The sequence below is a fragment of the Spodoptera frugiperda genome, chromosome 31, assembly GCF_023101765.2.
Source record: "Spodoptera frugiperda isolate SF20-4 chromosome 31, AGI-APGP_CSIRO_Sfru_2.0, whole genome shotgun sequence".
In the NCBI taxonomy this organism is placed as follows: domain Eukaryota; kingdom Metazoa; phylum Arthropoda; class Insecta; order Lepidoptera; family Noctuidae; genus Spodoptera; species Spodoptera frugiperda.
Window position 1 is genome coordinate 12,487,727 of NC_064242.1, and position 12,739 is coordinate 12,500,465.

Sequence of the window (12,739 nt, forward strand, 5' to 3'; positions counted from 1 at the left end):
AGAAAACATAATAGTTTTATTGCATCAAATCTTTTTTTGGTTCCCGATTTGCTCCCAGTACAGTATATATGACCATAGGATGAATGCACAATTTGTTACTGATTTTGTATCCACATATTTTTTAAACACACCCATAAGTACTTATTTTTTTAATGTTAAAATAATTTTATCGGATAATATATTTTTTTGACATTTGTTATTTTTTTATAGTCAGTGGTCTCTGCGTTATTTAAATCGTATTCTTCTTCCCAATTTTCAACTTCTTTACTTTCTGAGTAGTGGGAAAAGGGTGAAAAAATATTATTGATCGCGGAACCCTCAATTACTTCACCTGTGTTTGCACTTGACGCGCTTGATTTATATCCCGATCCTGTTGTTTACTAGTAAAGTGATTGATCTACTATCTTATAAACCTTTTTGATCTTATAGCTCTCTTTTTAAGTACTATTAGATTTAAAAGAGTCTCGAGCAAGACTATAATGGCACAAACTTGTAATCGTTTCAGCTAAGTATGTTATAATATCATTTTCTCTCACAAAATGCTACTATAGGATCAAAATATTATTCAGGATTATTTAGTCTTACTTCAAACAATTATAGGAGACTTATTCCTTAAAGTGTCCTAAAAGATAATCTTATAGTTAACTAAAAGACTGAGTTATAAAGGCTATTACTCTTGAGTATATGTATGCTTGTGAAATGCTATTACTAGTAAAAATGTCCTATAAATGTTTTAGAGATCAGTCTTGTAGCGAACTACAAGACCGAGATATAAAAACAAATGCACTTGAGTATGTTAAGGCTTGGCAAATGCTATTATAAGTTAAAAAGTCTACCGCAATGCCTTTACAAGAGCGTTATTAGTAGTGACAGACTTATAATATTTCCTTATAGGATTACTTTGCTTGTTGGGACGACAGTTATTATAAAAATTATACTCTTTCCTAAGTTTTGAAGAATTTTAATTAGCCACAGTAATACCTATGTATTTCACTATGAACAGTAATAAAATTGTTACATTGTTCCTATGTCTTCGAGTAACTCGCCCCGACGACAGACTCGGAGGTTTTGAAGTCAGATCGCATTTACAATAATAACATGCAGTTAGTTTTTGTGTATATTTCATTTGCATTTAGTTTTAATATATTAAATGTTTTTATTGCAAGATAATGTGATTTTTATCGTTATAAAATTATAATTTTAAGATAAACACCTAATTATTAACCATTTTATCAAATCATCTCAAATATTTATCTTATTAAGCTGCATACATAGTAATGTTTTTGATTTTGAATACTTTTGCACATAAAATAAGGTCTCATTTCCTTGTTTCGTAACGTTTTTCGGAAAACTGTCAAGGTTGTTATAATAGTTGTTATGAATTTGCTTTTTATTTTTGAGTCGCTAGAAAAACAGTGGGGTACAAACTGGTTAGTGCTGTAGTTGATGAATGAATTGAATGATGTTGAATACCTTGTAACAGTAGGTATTTTTTATTTAGAGGGTAAGATCATCCAATGACTTCTCTCGCCTTGGGCGAGGCGAGAGGAAGAGTCAAATTCTTACTGACTAAAAACCACCCCGTTCCTACTCCTGCATTTCGACACGGAGCCTCGGTAAACCCACGAGATAGTCCGTCGTTCCGGATCAGGCGTCATCCCTACTGGGCCCCATTTATGTTGGTCTGATGGTTTTGTGTGGCCTGGAAGGGGTCTTATTCTAGTCGGGCGGCGAAGTAATCTTGCTCGTCGTTCGCAGACCTGCACTTACGGGGGCCGGAGATCGTCGCGCGGTAACAGTAGGTATACAATAATTTTTTGGGGGAAAATTCATATGTCGCCGCCTTGCCCTTAGTGAGGGGAAGGGGTGATTATCAGACTTTTACTGACTAGAAACCCATTCCAACTCCTTGTGTGTTACTGCGTTTAACCTGCAACCGGTCATAATTGCGATAATAACTGCTCTCTTCTCGAATGGGTTTTATAATAAACTGGGTAACAAAATTAACAATAAATAATAGTATCATCATCAGCCGAGAGACGTCCACTGCTGAACAAAGGCCTCCCCCTTGGTCCTCCACGTAGAACGACAAGCCGCCACCTGCATCCACTGGCTCCCCGCCACTCTGACGATGTCGTCGGTCCACCTAGTGGGAGGTCTGCCCACGCTGCGTCTTCCGGTCCGCGGTCGCCACTCAGTCACCTTCCTGGCCCAGCGGCCATCAGTCCTCCGAGCGACGTGGCCTGCCCATTGCCACTTCAGCCTGCATATTTTGAGAGCTATGTCTGTAACTCTTGTTCTTTGGCGAATTTCCATATTTCGGATTTTGTCGCGCAAAGATACTCCGAGAATAGCTCTCTCCATCGCGCGCTGGGCGACTCTGAGCCTTTCTAAAAGGCCAGCAGTTAGGGACCATGTCTCGGTACCGTACGTCATCACTGGCAACACACACTGGTTGTACATCCTGGTCTTCAGACACTGCGGGATTTTTGACGAGAAGACTTCATGCAACTTCCCAAATGCTGCCCATCCGAGTTGGATTCTTCGGGCGACCTCTTTCTCGAAGTTGGACCTACCTAGCTGGATGATCTGACCCAGGTATGTGTAGTGGTCTACAACTTCGAGTGTATCGTTCCCAACGACAACCGGTATAGGTGCAACATGGACATTTGACATGATTTTCGTCTTGTCCATGTTCATTTTAAGGCCCACCTGTTGGGAAACGGTATTGAGGTCGCTGAGCATGGTGCTCAGCTCTTCCAGCGACTCTGCCATTAAGACTATGTCATCGGCGAAACGGAGATGAGTGATGTATTCGCCATTAATGTTGATGCCGCGTCCGCTCCAGTCCAAGAGCTTAAAAACGTCCTCCAGTGCGTTCGTGAACAGTTTCGGAGATATAACGTCTCCCTGTCTCACGCCCTTCCGCAACTGGATTGGCCTCGTAGTCTCTTCCTGGAGTCGGATGCGCATGGTGGCGTTGTTATACAAATACTTCAAAACCTCGATGTATCTATAGTCGATGTGGCACCGCTGGAGAGACTGCAGCACCGCCCAGGTTTCGATTGAATCGAAGGCTTTCTCATAGTCCACAAACGCCAAGCATAGTGGCAAGTTATACTCCTCGGTCTTCTGTATAACCTGCCGCAGCGTATGAATGTGGTCTATGGTACTGAAACCTTTTCGAAAATAATAGTATAATATAATATAATAGTATAATGGTCGTATTAATAGTGCGATGGCATCGACATTAAAATTAGCAGCAAAGGTCAACAGTAGCTGCGCGACAATCGCGGCACCGTGTGTCCCGGAATGCTGCTCATGAATATGAGCCTCTAGCATGGCTGAAACTAGTCGAGTTCCTGTCAAACAGTTGCGTGAATAAGCTGATAACATAATAATTAATTTGAAATTCAAAGTGTTATTTCTCCTCGAATGCTACTTGATAATATCTTAACAAATAATAATATATTTAATTTTAAAATTTTATCTCTAATCAACAACAAAACAGTTTGATAATATAACATATGAAGTACATATATAAATCAGATAAAACTAATTAGCATAGTTTGGGAATGGAAATTTTCAAGAATAAAAGAATTTCAGCTGCTACTACGATTGCCATTATCAAAAGGTAGAGTAGTTAGTCTGTACATTAGCATAAACAGCTAGAAGACGTCCATTGATATAAAGGATTCTTCTTTTGTCCTCAATGCCGAACGACGACTTGGACTGGACGGAAACGGGGATGATCTATCTAGTCCGTCACTAAGGTAATAAAAAATAAAATAAAAAAAGAAGAATGTTGGACACGTATTTTTCTTTTATCATATGTTAACAATAATTACATAAAACGAACCAAAGTTTAGGAGTGGGAACAAATACGTCATTTCTACGTATAAAATGTATCCAGAAGTGACGTCATGCGACATTCCAAATCAATTTATGTTCGTAAGTATTTGTTTCCGTAAGAAAATCAAAAATACGTGTCTAATATTTTAAAATAATGTACTATTCATTATAATTATGTTAATGGTGCTCTCACGTGCCCACTTCGTGGCAAAATATCCTGACTAACAGGAGTCGCAGAGGTTATTTGAGATTTTGACAAAAAAATTATAGACGCAGAAAAAAATATATCGGATTAGTACTACCTGCTAGACATCCTATGTTTTTTAGAAATTCCAAAACAAGAAACACGCAAACTCAAAATGCCATTTATTAAAATGAGTTTTGGAATTTGTAATTTGGAAAACCGATTTGTTACTATCAAAGCAAAATCGGTAAACATGGTGTAGACATATTTTTTATGATTTCAACACCTACTCAATTATAATCTTGGACTAATCTGTATTAATAAAATAAAGTCAACGAGTTTGTTTGTTTGTACGCTATAATCTAGTTTGTATAAATGTTTGTATACTATAATCTTTATTACTTTATATACTCGTCATGACTTTTATGAACAGAAATCGTATATGCACTGAACGGTATAACATGTTTTATTGAATTAAATACATGGTGACAAACATAATATACACTAAATAATAATAAGAACTATGACTAAAATATATACAGCTTAAAAATAGCTTATGAGAATCGCTCAGGCAACATATTGCACAGCACTATTTTGCCCAAGCAACATAAACAAAACTGTACATAGAAAGTTTATTTTTACGAAGGTTCTAATTACTACGGTACTTATATTTAAGAAAAGAAGAATATACAAGTCAAATCTGGCCTCAGGAAGGCCCTGAGGCCCTGTTAGCCTAAACAACACATTTATGACTCCTCGGGTGTTTCAAGTGTCCATGGGCGACGCCGATTGCTTACCATCAAGTGATCCGTCTGCTCGTTTATCGCTCCATCCCATAAAAAAGGTAATAATCACTTAGATTACCTCTTGGGAACTATAAGACCATCTCCGTATTTGATAGTCGTAAGTTTATGAAAGGGTAATACATGATTACGAACCATCATTTAGTGATTAGTTATCTTTCTAGCTAAAGAGGAGAGTTTACTGTAATAAAAGCCGTAGTTTGTCTACATTCATGGTTACTTTATACTCGTTTACAAAAGAATTAGATACTGGACGAATTTTATAGCATTTTATTATATCCTAATCGGAATTATGGTACGGTACCTACATTGTAAAAGAAAAGTGGGAGAGCCATGCTTCGGCAGGAATGGGCCGGCTCGACCGGAGTGATACCACGGCTTCATAGAAAACTGACGTGAAACAACGCTTGCGTTGTGTTTCGTTGTGTGAGTGAGGTTACTGGAGGTTTAATTAATGTGCACTGTGGCACAAAAATCTAGCCTTGCCACATGATATTATAACAAAAAAGGTGTAGATAAGTTATAAGTGCTCAGAAAGTGGCACATTAAATTGTGGACAAACATTTTTGTAGTATGGGACTGCTAGATGGAAGATAGAGAGGGTGTAGTTTATAACGTCTCGCGCTCCTCGTAAAGTGTCATGCATTATGTTAAAGGGAAATTTTGTTATGACTACTCCTCTTTCTATTTGCTTCATGTATCGAATATCTTATCTATTGATATCTATTGATTGGCTATCCTTATCCACGATTGCCTTCTTATTAGGGGACGTTTTTTTAATACCTACAATGAATAAAAGCTTTACAATCTCTTAGCTACTGTGTAACTTGCTTCACACAAAATAATAATCAAATGACTATTGAATAAGACAAAAATCACGCGTGAACAAAAAAACATAATTATTAATTTGGTATTATCACGTTCTTAGTAAATGGTAAACCGGGTCTATAAAACTGTCATATTTCGTTACATAATTTATTACTTTTGTTATTTATTACGTTCATACTTACTTATTTATTTTCTACTATTCATGGTTCCTTATATAAAAAGTATACTGCGTGTGAATGTGAAAATTTGTTTGTTTGGATGTTTTTCCGTGACCACGCTGAAACTACTGAATGGATTTTGATGAAATTTGGTATACAGACAGGGTATGAGCTAACTTGAGTGATAGGATTTTTTATTTCACGGGATCACAGGCGAACCGCTGGCAAAAGCTAGTAATAATTCGATTTTAAACATGGCAGAGCCCATTTTTAAATGCGGTAATAAGGCAAGTCGATTATTTAAAGTACGAGGTCTACTCTCGCGTAGCCACTATTTTTTAATAAAAAACAACCGCCATGCATATTAAAATTAGGTATGTAGTATGTTGTTACTATCTCAGTCTGGCCTTAGTTTTGCTCTGACTAATCCGTGCAGTATTTTATCTAAAAATAACAGTTTTAAGCTTTCTTGTCGGTGCAGTTTTTATTTGGAGATTAATGCGTTTCGATTTTTTTAATCTGCTTGTAGTTTGGGCGGTAAAAGTGTGTATTATAAACAAGAATAAATTATAAGCTACATAATATTTTATCTATTTGTAAAAAAATCGGAGATTAACTAAAAATAAAACGGTTTACCTATGTAAATATATTAAGAAAAGCTCTACTAGTTTCGAGTCACAGAGGGACTCTTCATCATGAGCAGCGTGCGCGTGCGTTGGTACTGGCGGCGTTGCGCGCCCATCGCGTCGGCGAACTCCGACGGCGGGTGCGCATATTATGCGGATTGGTGATTTCAAACTTAAAAATTATAAGCCCTCAAAATGTTTTCGTTCACCGTTAGTCAGTGGTGTCTAAATGATGTTAAAAAAGTACATACATTTAATTCAAAATAAGCTACATTGGTACTTGCCAGGTTTCAAACCCACACCCTCATGTCTTAAACCTCCGGGCCAACAAAATAAATATCAAATATCAGTTAAGACTTAAGTGTACACCAATTTCGACTATAGACTTTCGTTGTAAGGTCTAGTTTGGCTTTTGTATTCAATCCATTATTAGCTGGTCTAGTAATTAATTAGACGAATTATTCAGGTGTTATATGCAGAGGCACTGAGCCATGCAATGCATGCACCACACATCCTCTATTCTAAATTGTAATCCCCGTAACTATAACAACCTAAATGTGTCTATGTGTTTGTTTGCTTATAATTCTTTAAAGTGATGGTTATGGTTTGGACGAAATAAATGAATATGAATATGACGTGTAGCAAGGATGGATGAAAGCAGATTTACACAAGAAATATACAAGGCGCCAATGGGGCCTTCGGTAGAGGGCCCTGGCCTAGCGAACAGATTGGCGATATTATTAAAGCGACCAAATTGGCGACCTTTAACCGACAAGCATGCATGAAATGATTGATGACTGTTGATGAAGCGAAAGAGGTGTCTAAGAATCGTAGTAATTGGCGTTCCATTGTCTCTGCCTACCCTATGGGAAACAGGCGTTGCAACTATATGTATCTATGCAATGTATGTTAAAGTGATGCACTAATTTTGATGCATTGTAGCAGAGAGATAGAAAGGAACCTTGTGTTTAGTTTAAGGTCTATAGACAACTTTGGACAAGAATTTAGAGAGTTTTATCAAATTGTATGCTTATTCACAAGATCTGAGAAGCTACTATTTATTTTCTAGAAATAATTTCTAAGGCCAAACAACGTTTGCCAGGCTGACCTGGCAAATTATAAAAAGAACAAAAACGTTGATCACTAATTCATAATAAGAGGTAAAGATACTAAAATATCGAGGAAGGATCTTGTTTATACAGTTAGGCACATAATTCAGGATCTCATTTCTATTGCTGTACAAACGGATCCTCTGTAAATATTGAAGTTCTGTTTGCACGCCAATATTGATCCACCAGCTTTGTGATAAGTGTTGCCAATTACTACACCCTTGGACAAGGGTCCGGGGTTAATCTTAGACCTTTAGAACTCAATTTCCTATAAAAGAATTTTTTAAATCATTGGAAGCTATTTGCTATGAAAATTAAAAAATTAATTGAGGTTAGTGCTAGTGATTTTCGGTTTTAAGTCCTTATATAAAGTGTAATTTTCAATATCAGGATAATGCTGCTTTAAAATTGTGATCAGCTAATACTAATAAAACTGACTTCACGTATAACCTGTGTTATAACTAACCAAGTAAATAGTATCTACCTACAATTCTGTCGACCGCATTAGGCAATAAAATCATCTTACGTCGTGTGATGACAGTAATTTGTACGAAAAAGTGAAATTATTAGTTATTATATATTTTTTCTTAATGCAAGTTTATAACAATTATAGTTACAATACATAGTTTTGTAGACAACCAAAGTTTCTCAATACTCTATTCCAGCGTATTCAAATACTTTCTTCCAGAAGGCCAAAGCTTGCAATTCGTCTTCAGCTGCTGTCTTGATCTCCAGGCTGTCTCCTATGTCCACGTACTGCTCAGTCTTGTTGTCATACTCAGGCCAGGTTATACCCAGGCTGGAGTCAGGAGTTGGGTTTCTGGAAACAGAGAGTTACGTCATAAGAAATGGGCATAAAAGCAAAAAATCTAATGTGATTTTGAACGTAAGTAGTGATAAAACATAATCGAAAAGCGTTCAAGACTTCGTGCTACTACTAGAAAATTTTCGAATAACCTAGAAAAGCCCAGTCATAAAACAAACAATCACAATAAAAATAAGATTATCAGTGTTACTAAGCCGGGGAGATTATCTAATGGATTTCACGAATTATCTTATCACTTTTATTAGAACTTATGACGGGATATAAACGGGATGGACGTGGATGGACGGGATGTAAATATCCCGTCATAAGTTCTAATAATAGTGTTAGTGACCATGTCAGTTTAAAAACTTATATCTTATCACTCACCCGTATTTGGCGAAGTTGGTGAAAACAGAGCACACCATCTTAACCAGCTCGTATTCTTTCGTATTCTTTTCTAGCTTAATATCATGCGCCTTCGCATGGAACAGGTACATCAGGTCATCCAAGTGCGAAGCTCCGCGGATCCCGTACTTCAATCCAAGAGCTCCATAGACATTTCTACCAGAGAAACTAGAGAACCGGTACATGTATCTTCGACCCGCTCCAACCTTCGGCAGACGTGTCACAAATCTATTGACATCATAGGTAAAGCACGCGTGGTTAGCGTAAGTCACAAATTCCTTCATAACATCGAATGTGAGAGGCTTTCCTTTGAAATAAAAATCTTGGATCATCTCCGCTATCTTCAAAATCTTTTCTGGAGGACTTTTCATAAGGATCTTTCTTGGTACCAATACTTCTGAGAATCGGTTGTAATGCTTCAAGAACTTTTCTTCATACATTGGTATTCCTAACAGGACTTCTTGGCTCGTAAAACCAATCAGTACATCGACATCAGTAATCCTCTTATGTCTTAATGCTTCGATAGGATCTTCAGTTAAGAAGTTTTCACCATCACCAAAATCTTTTTCCACGACTGGAGTGAAGTGGTATAGCTTTAGTATATTATTGCTGTAATCTTCAAAGGATAGTACCACTGGATTTGTATCTATAAGTTTGTCTGATGGCACAGTTTGTAGGAATTCTAGAAGTTTATCAGGATCGTCGGTCTCAAAACCTAAATCTTTCCCGAGTAGGAAGGCACGTTTTTGTGGGTAGAAAGCTTGAGACCAATCGCATAGAGGTACACCACTCATTGGAGCGGCTTTCTTGAAAAGTCCTTTAGACATGGGTGAGATCATGTGCAAGCAGGTGGATGCACCGCCAGCACTTTCTCCAAAAACTGTAACATTGTTCGGATCTCCACCGAAATTTTTGATGTTCTTTTGCACCCATCGGAGTGCAGCGACCTGGTCCTTTAAGCCAGCATTGCCGGGAACTTCCTTGGTGTCTAAGCATAAGAAGCCGAGTACTTCGAGTCTGTAGTTGAAGGTTACCAGGACTACTCCATGTGGTACCAGGAAGTCTGGTCCATAGAAATCGTCGTTTCCAGAACCACTTTTGTAACCTCCACCGTGGATGAATACCATGACTGGCAGTGGAGTAGCCGGCTTTATGTCAGGGCTGTACACATTCAAGTACAGACAGTCTTCGTTTCCCAACTGCACAGTGTTTGTGAAAATGCACTTCTGCGGACATTTTGGGCCAAATTCTGTCGCTTTCCTGACGCCGTCCCAGGGTAGAGGCGGTTGAGGAGCCTGGAAAAGTTAATGAAACCTTCAATCATAGGTACTTGATAGTTTAAAATAGCTCAGCTATCTCGTCAATCGTGTAGTCAAACAGGTTTGTTATTTACATTCATACATTTGCCGATGAGTGTTTAAGGAAAATTATGTGCGTAAAGGAAAATAAATCTTTTGAAGGTAAAATAGAATCCAATTAACTTTTGTGCCATAAATACATTCTAGTAAATAAATGTATATATTAGTTACAATTTTTCTGTGTGCTCATTTGCCTCATAAAACAAATTTGAATTGACATATTCATATGTGTAACATTACGTAATGATAATTGATTAGGAAACTAAGCCTAAAAATTATTAATTTTGGGTTAAAATTTCTGTTTATAGAATTTTTCAAATATCATGCAAATTATGGGACTACATTACAACTCTTAGCAACTCTGTGTGCCAATTATTTTTCCAATGATTTTAATGATGTTGCCGGCCCACCTAACGAGAGGCCTGCTCTGTTTACGTCATCTATATTACATAATTAGTACACTATTTATTCGAAGTAAATAAATAATACCTAAAAAGGAATAAAAACTAACTTAAAACTAAAATAAAGAGAAAAAAAAATCTCGTTAGGCGTCGAAGTACTCGTCCGCATCGCTGTCACTGGGAAACGTTCCCAGAAAGCTGCATTGCCACGTTGAATTGCAATGCTTCAGGGCCCAGTAGGGCTGATGCCTGATCCGGAGCTGCGCACTACCTAGCGGGTTTACCGGGGCTCCTGCTCGAAAAGCAGGAGTAGGAACGGGGTGGTTTTTAGTCAGTAAGAGTCTGACACTCCCTCTCGCCTCGCCCAAGGCGGGAGAAGTCATTGGATATTTTACCCCCTCAAAAAAAAAGGCCTTCTTTTCACGTGTAGAAATTGTACACTATTGTATAAATAGAGTGCTATAGGGACTGACCTTGAACCTCAGTTTCCCCAACGGTGGTTGGGCGTAGGGGATGCCTTTAAAGCTGTAGTACTTCCCATCTCCGGTCACTGTCTCCACCAACTCTCCTTCCAGACGACCTTGTTCCACTTTAACTTCCACCATGGCTATGGAAGAAAACAATAGTAAGTCAATATATATATGTACTACTTACCAATTATGTATGTGTCGTTTAAAAGCTTCACAAACTCGCAAATATTTGCACTTATAATATTAGGAAGATTTGTTTATATAAGTGATCTACATTTAATATAGGTACTTGTTTTATTACATTGTTTAAAATTTTGTATACTTTAGGGCCGCGGGGTCCAAGTGTACATTTCCTTTGCAAATATATTATATAGCTATAAAGATGGTTGACACTTCAGGAGATCGAATGTTGCCAGTCTTTTTTCTTTTTTGGGCCCCGTATCTCACGACTGCGATGAGGATTAATTTTTCGACAGTTTAAGTTGTTTTTTTTTTATTTCTTTTAAGATATTTTTAAGTTGTAAATATTTTAGTCATAGTTATTATTATTATTTAATATGGTTTAATATTTTTCATAACTTATAATTGTAATTTAAATAAAAATAAAGAGATTTTTCCTCGTTCTTTTCTTTACGAATCTACATTATTGAACGAGCGCCTCGTTTCACTGACTGAATCACCGAAATCAAAATAAATATATCTGATTGCACTTACCGATAACTCAGTAGATTATATTGATTTAAAAATAATAATGGTTAAGTGTAATAGTAATTGCAATAAAATATTATACAACTATTAAACAAAAGTCAAATTTAAAAAGTTATAATTTTGAAAAGCCACTGTCCACACAAGCCACACCACATAATACAAAATGTATAATAATAGAATTCACTATTCTCCTTTTAAATTAATCCATTATGTTAAAACAATGCACTCTGTCTGTCTATTTAAATGTCTTGATGCACAACACAATGACCTTAATTCACTTAATCAATTGAAAACTGACTACTGACGGACAAGAGCGGACAATAAAACTTTATATAACGTATGACTTGACCTTGAAACTAAAATCAGATAAAATGTAACAAGTTTTTTATAATAAGTTGTATATCCTATCATGGTATTTTTTATTTTGATATTTTATTCTAGAAACTAGTTCATATAATTTAAAAATAAATTTACAATTTATGTTAATTTCCTTTATAACCTGTTACTCTATTTAATGTATTTATATGTATCGGTTTTGAGCAACTATATTTATTTACGAAAAGTATTATATGAAAAACTATTATACGTAATCGATGAATTTTCGTAAACAACAATGAAACAACGAATTATATTAATAGACTACGAAAGAGCACATTAAAAAAAAATATTACATTTAAAAAACACTAGTTGAGGTCAATCGTATAATGTTGTCAATCTGGATTACGTATCACATATAAACATCTTTTCATATAAACTTGATTCATATAATAATAAAAAACTAAACAAAAAAAAAATGCTTACCGTACCTTTGAAGTTCGAATTGCGAATTATTTAAAAAGAAAATGGCTTCACAAAGCAACTATCAACCACTCGTCAGTACAATTCAATACTGACACGAGATATGTGATATATAAATATATATAGACCGTTGTTTACCATGACACGACAATTACACGTTATATTCGCAATGACTATGTACAAACTAGGTAGGAACATTATATCATATTATGTACTATCACGGTTATACAATTC

General features: G+C 36.4%; 2 protein-coding genes across 5 annotated transcripts in view; one reads left to right on the forward strand and one right to left on the reverse strand.

Moving 5' to 3' along the window:
* Positions 1 to 12,739, forward strand: part of LOC118276239 (uncharacterized) — a 276,416-nt gene that overhangs the window by 90,433 nt on the left and 173,244 nt on the right. The gene's annotated exons all lie outside the window — the stretch shown is intronic.
* On the reverse strand, positions 8,119 to 12,681 carry LOC118276234 (juvenile hormone esterase). Its single transcript, XM_035594475.2, has 4 exons — positions 12,514 to 12,681; positions 11,003 to 11,136; positions 8,753 to 10,065; positions 8,119 to 8,380 (listed from the first exon to the last, which is right to left on the reverse strand). The coding sequence occupies exons 2-4, from the start codon at positions 11,132 to 11,134 to the stop codon at positions 8,209 to 8,211; spliced, it is 1,617 nt and encodes a 538-aa protein (XP_035450368.2). The 5' UTR covers positions 11,135 to 11,136; positions 12,514 to 12,681; the 3' UTR covers positions 8,119 to 8,208.

What these genes read in the sequence shown, in the direction of transcription:
- LOC118276234 (XM_035594475.2), bottom strand. Translation starts at nt 11,134, where the DNA reads ATGGTGGAAGTTAAAGTGGAACAAGGTCGTCTGGAAGGAGAGTTGGTG. An exon ending in TGGGGAAACTGAGGTTCAAG is followed by an intron (nt 10,066 to 11,002) that starts GTCAGTCCCTAT and finishes TAACTTTTCCAG; the next exon opens with GCTCCTCAACCGCCTCTACC. An exon ending in ACCAACTTCGCCAAATACGG is followed by an intron (nt 8,381 to 8,752) that starts GTGAGTGATAAG and finishes CTCTGTTTCCAG; the next exon opens with AAACCCAACTCCTGACTCCA.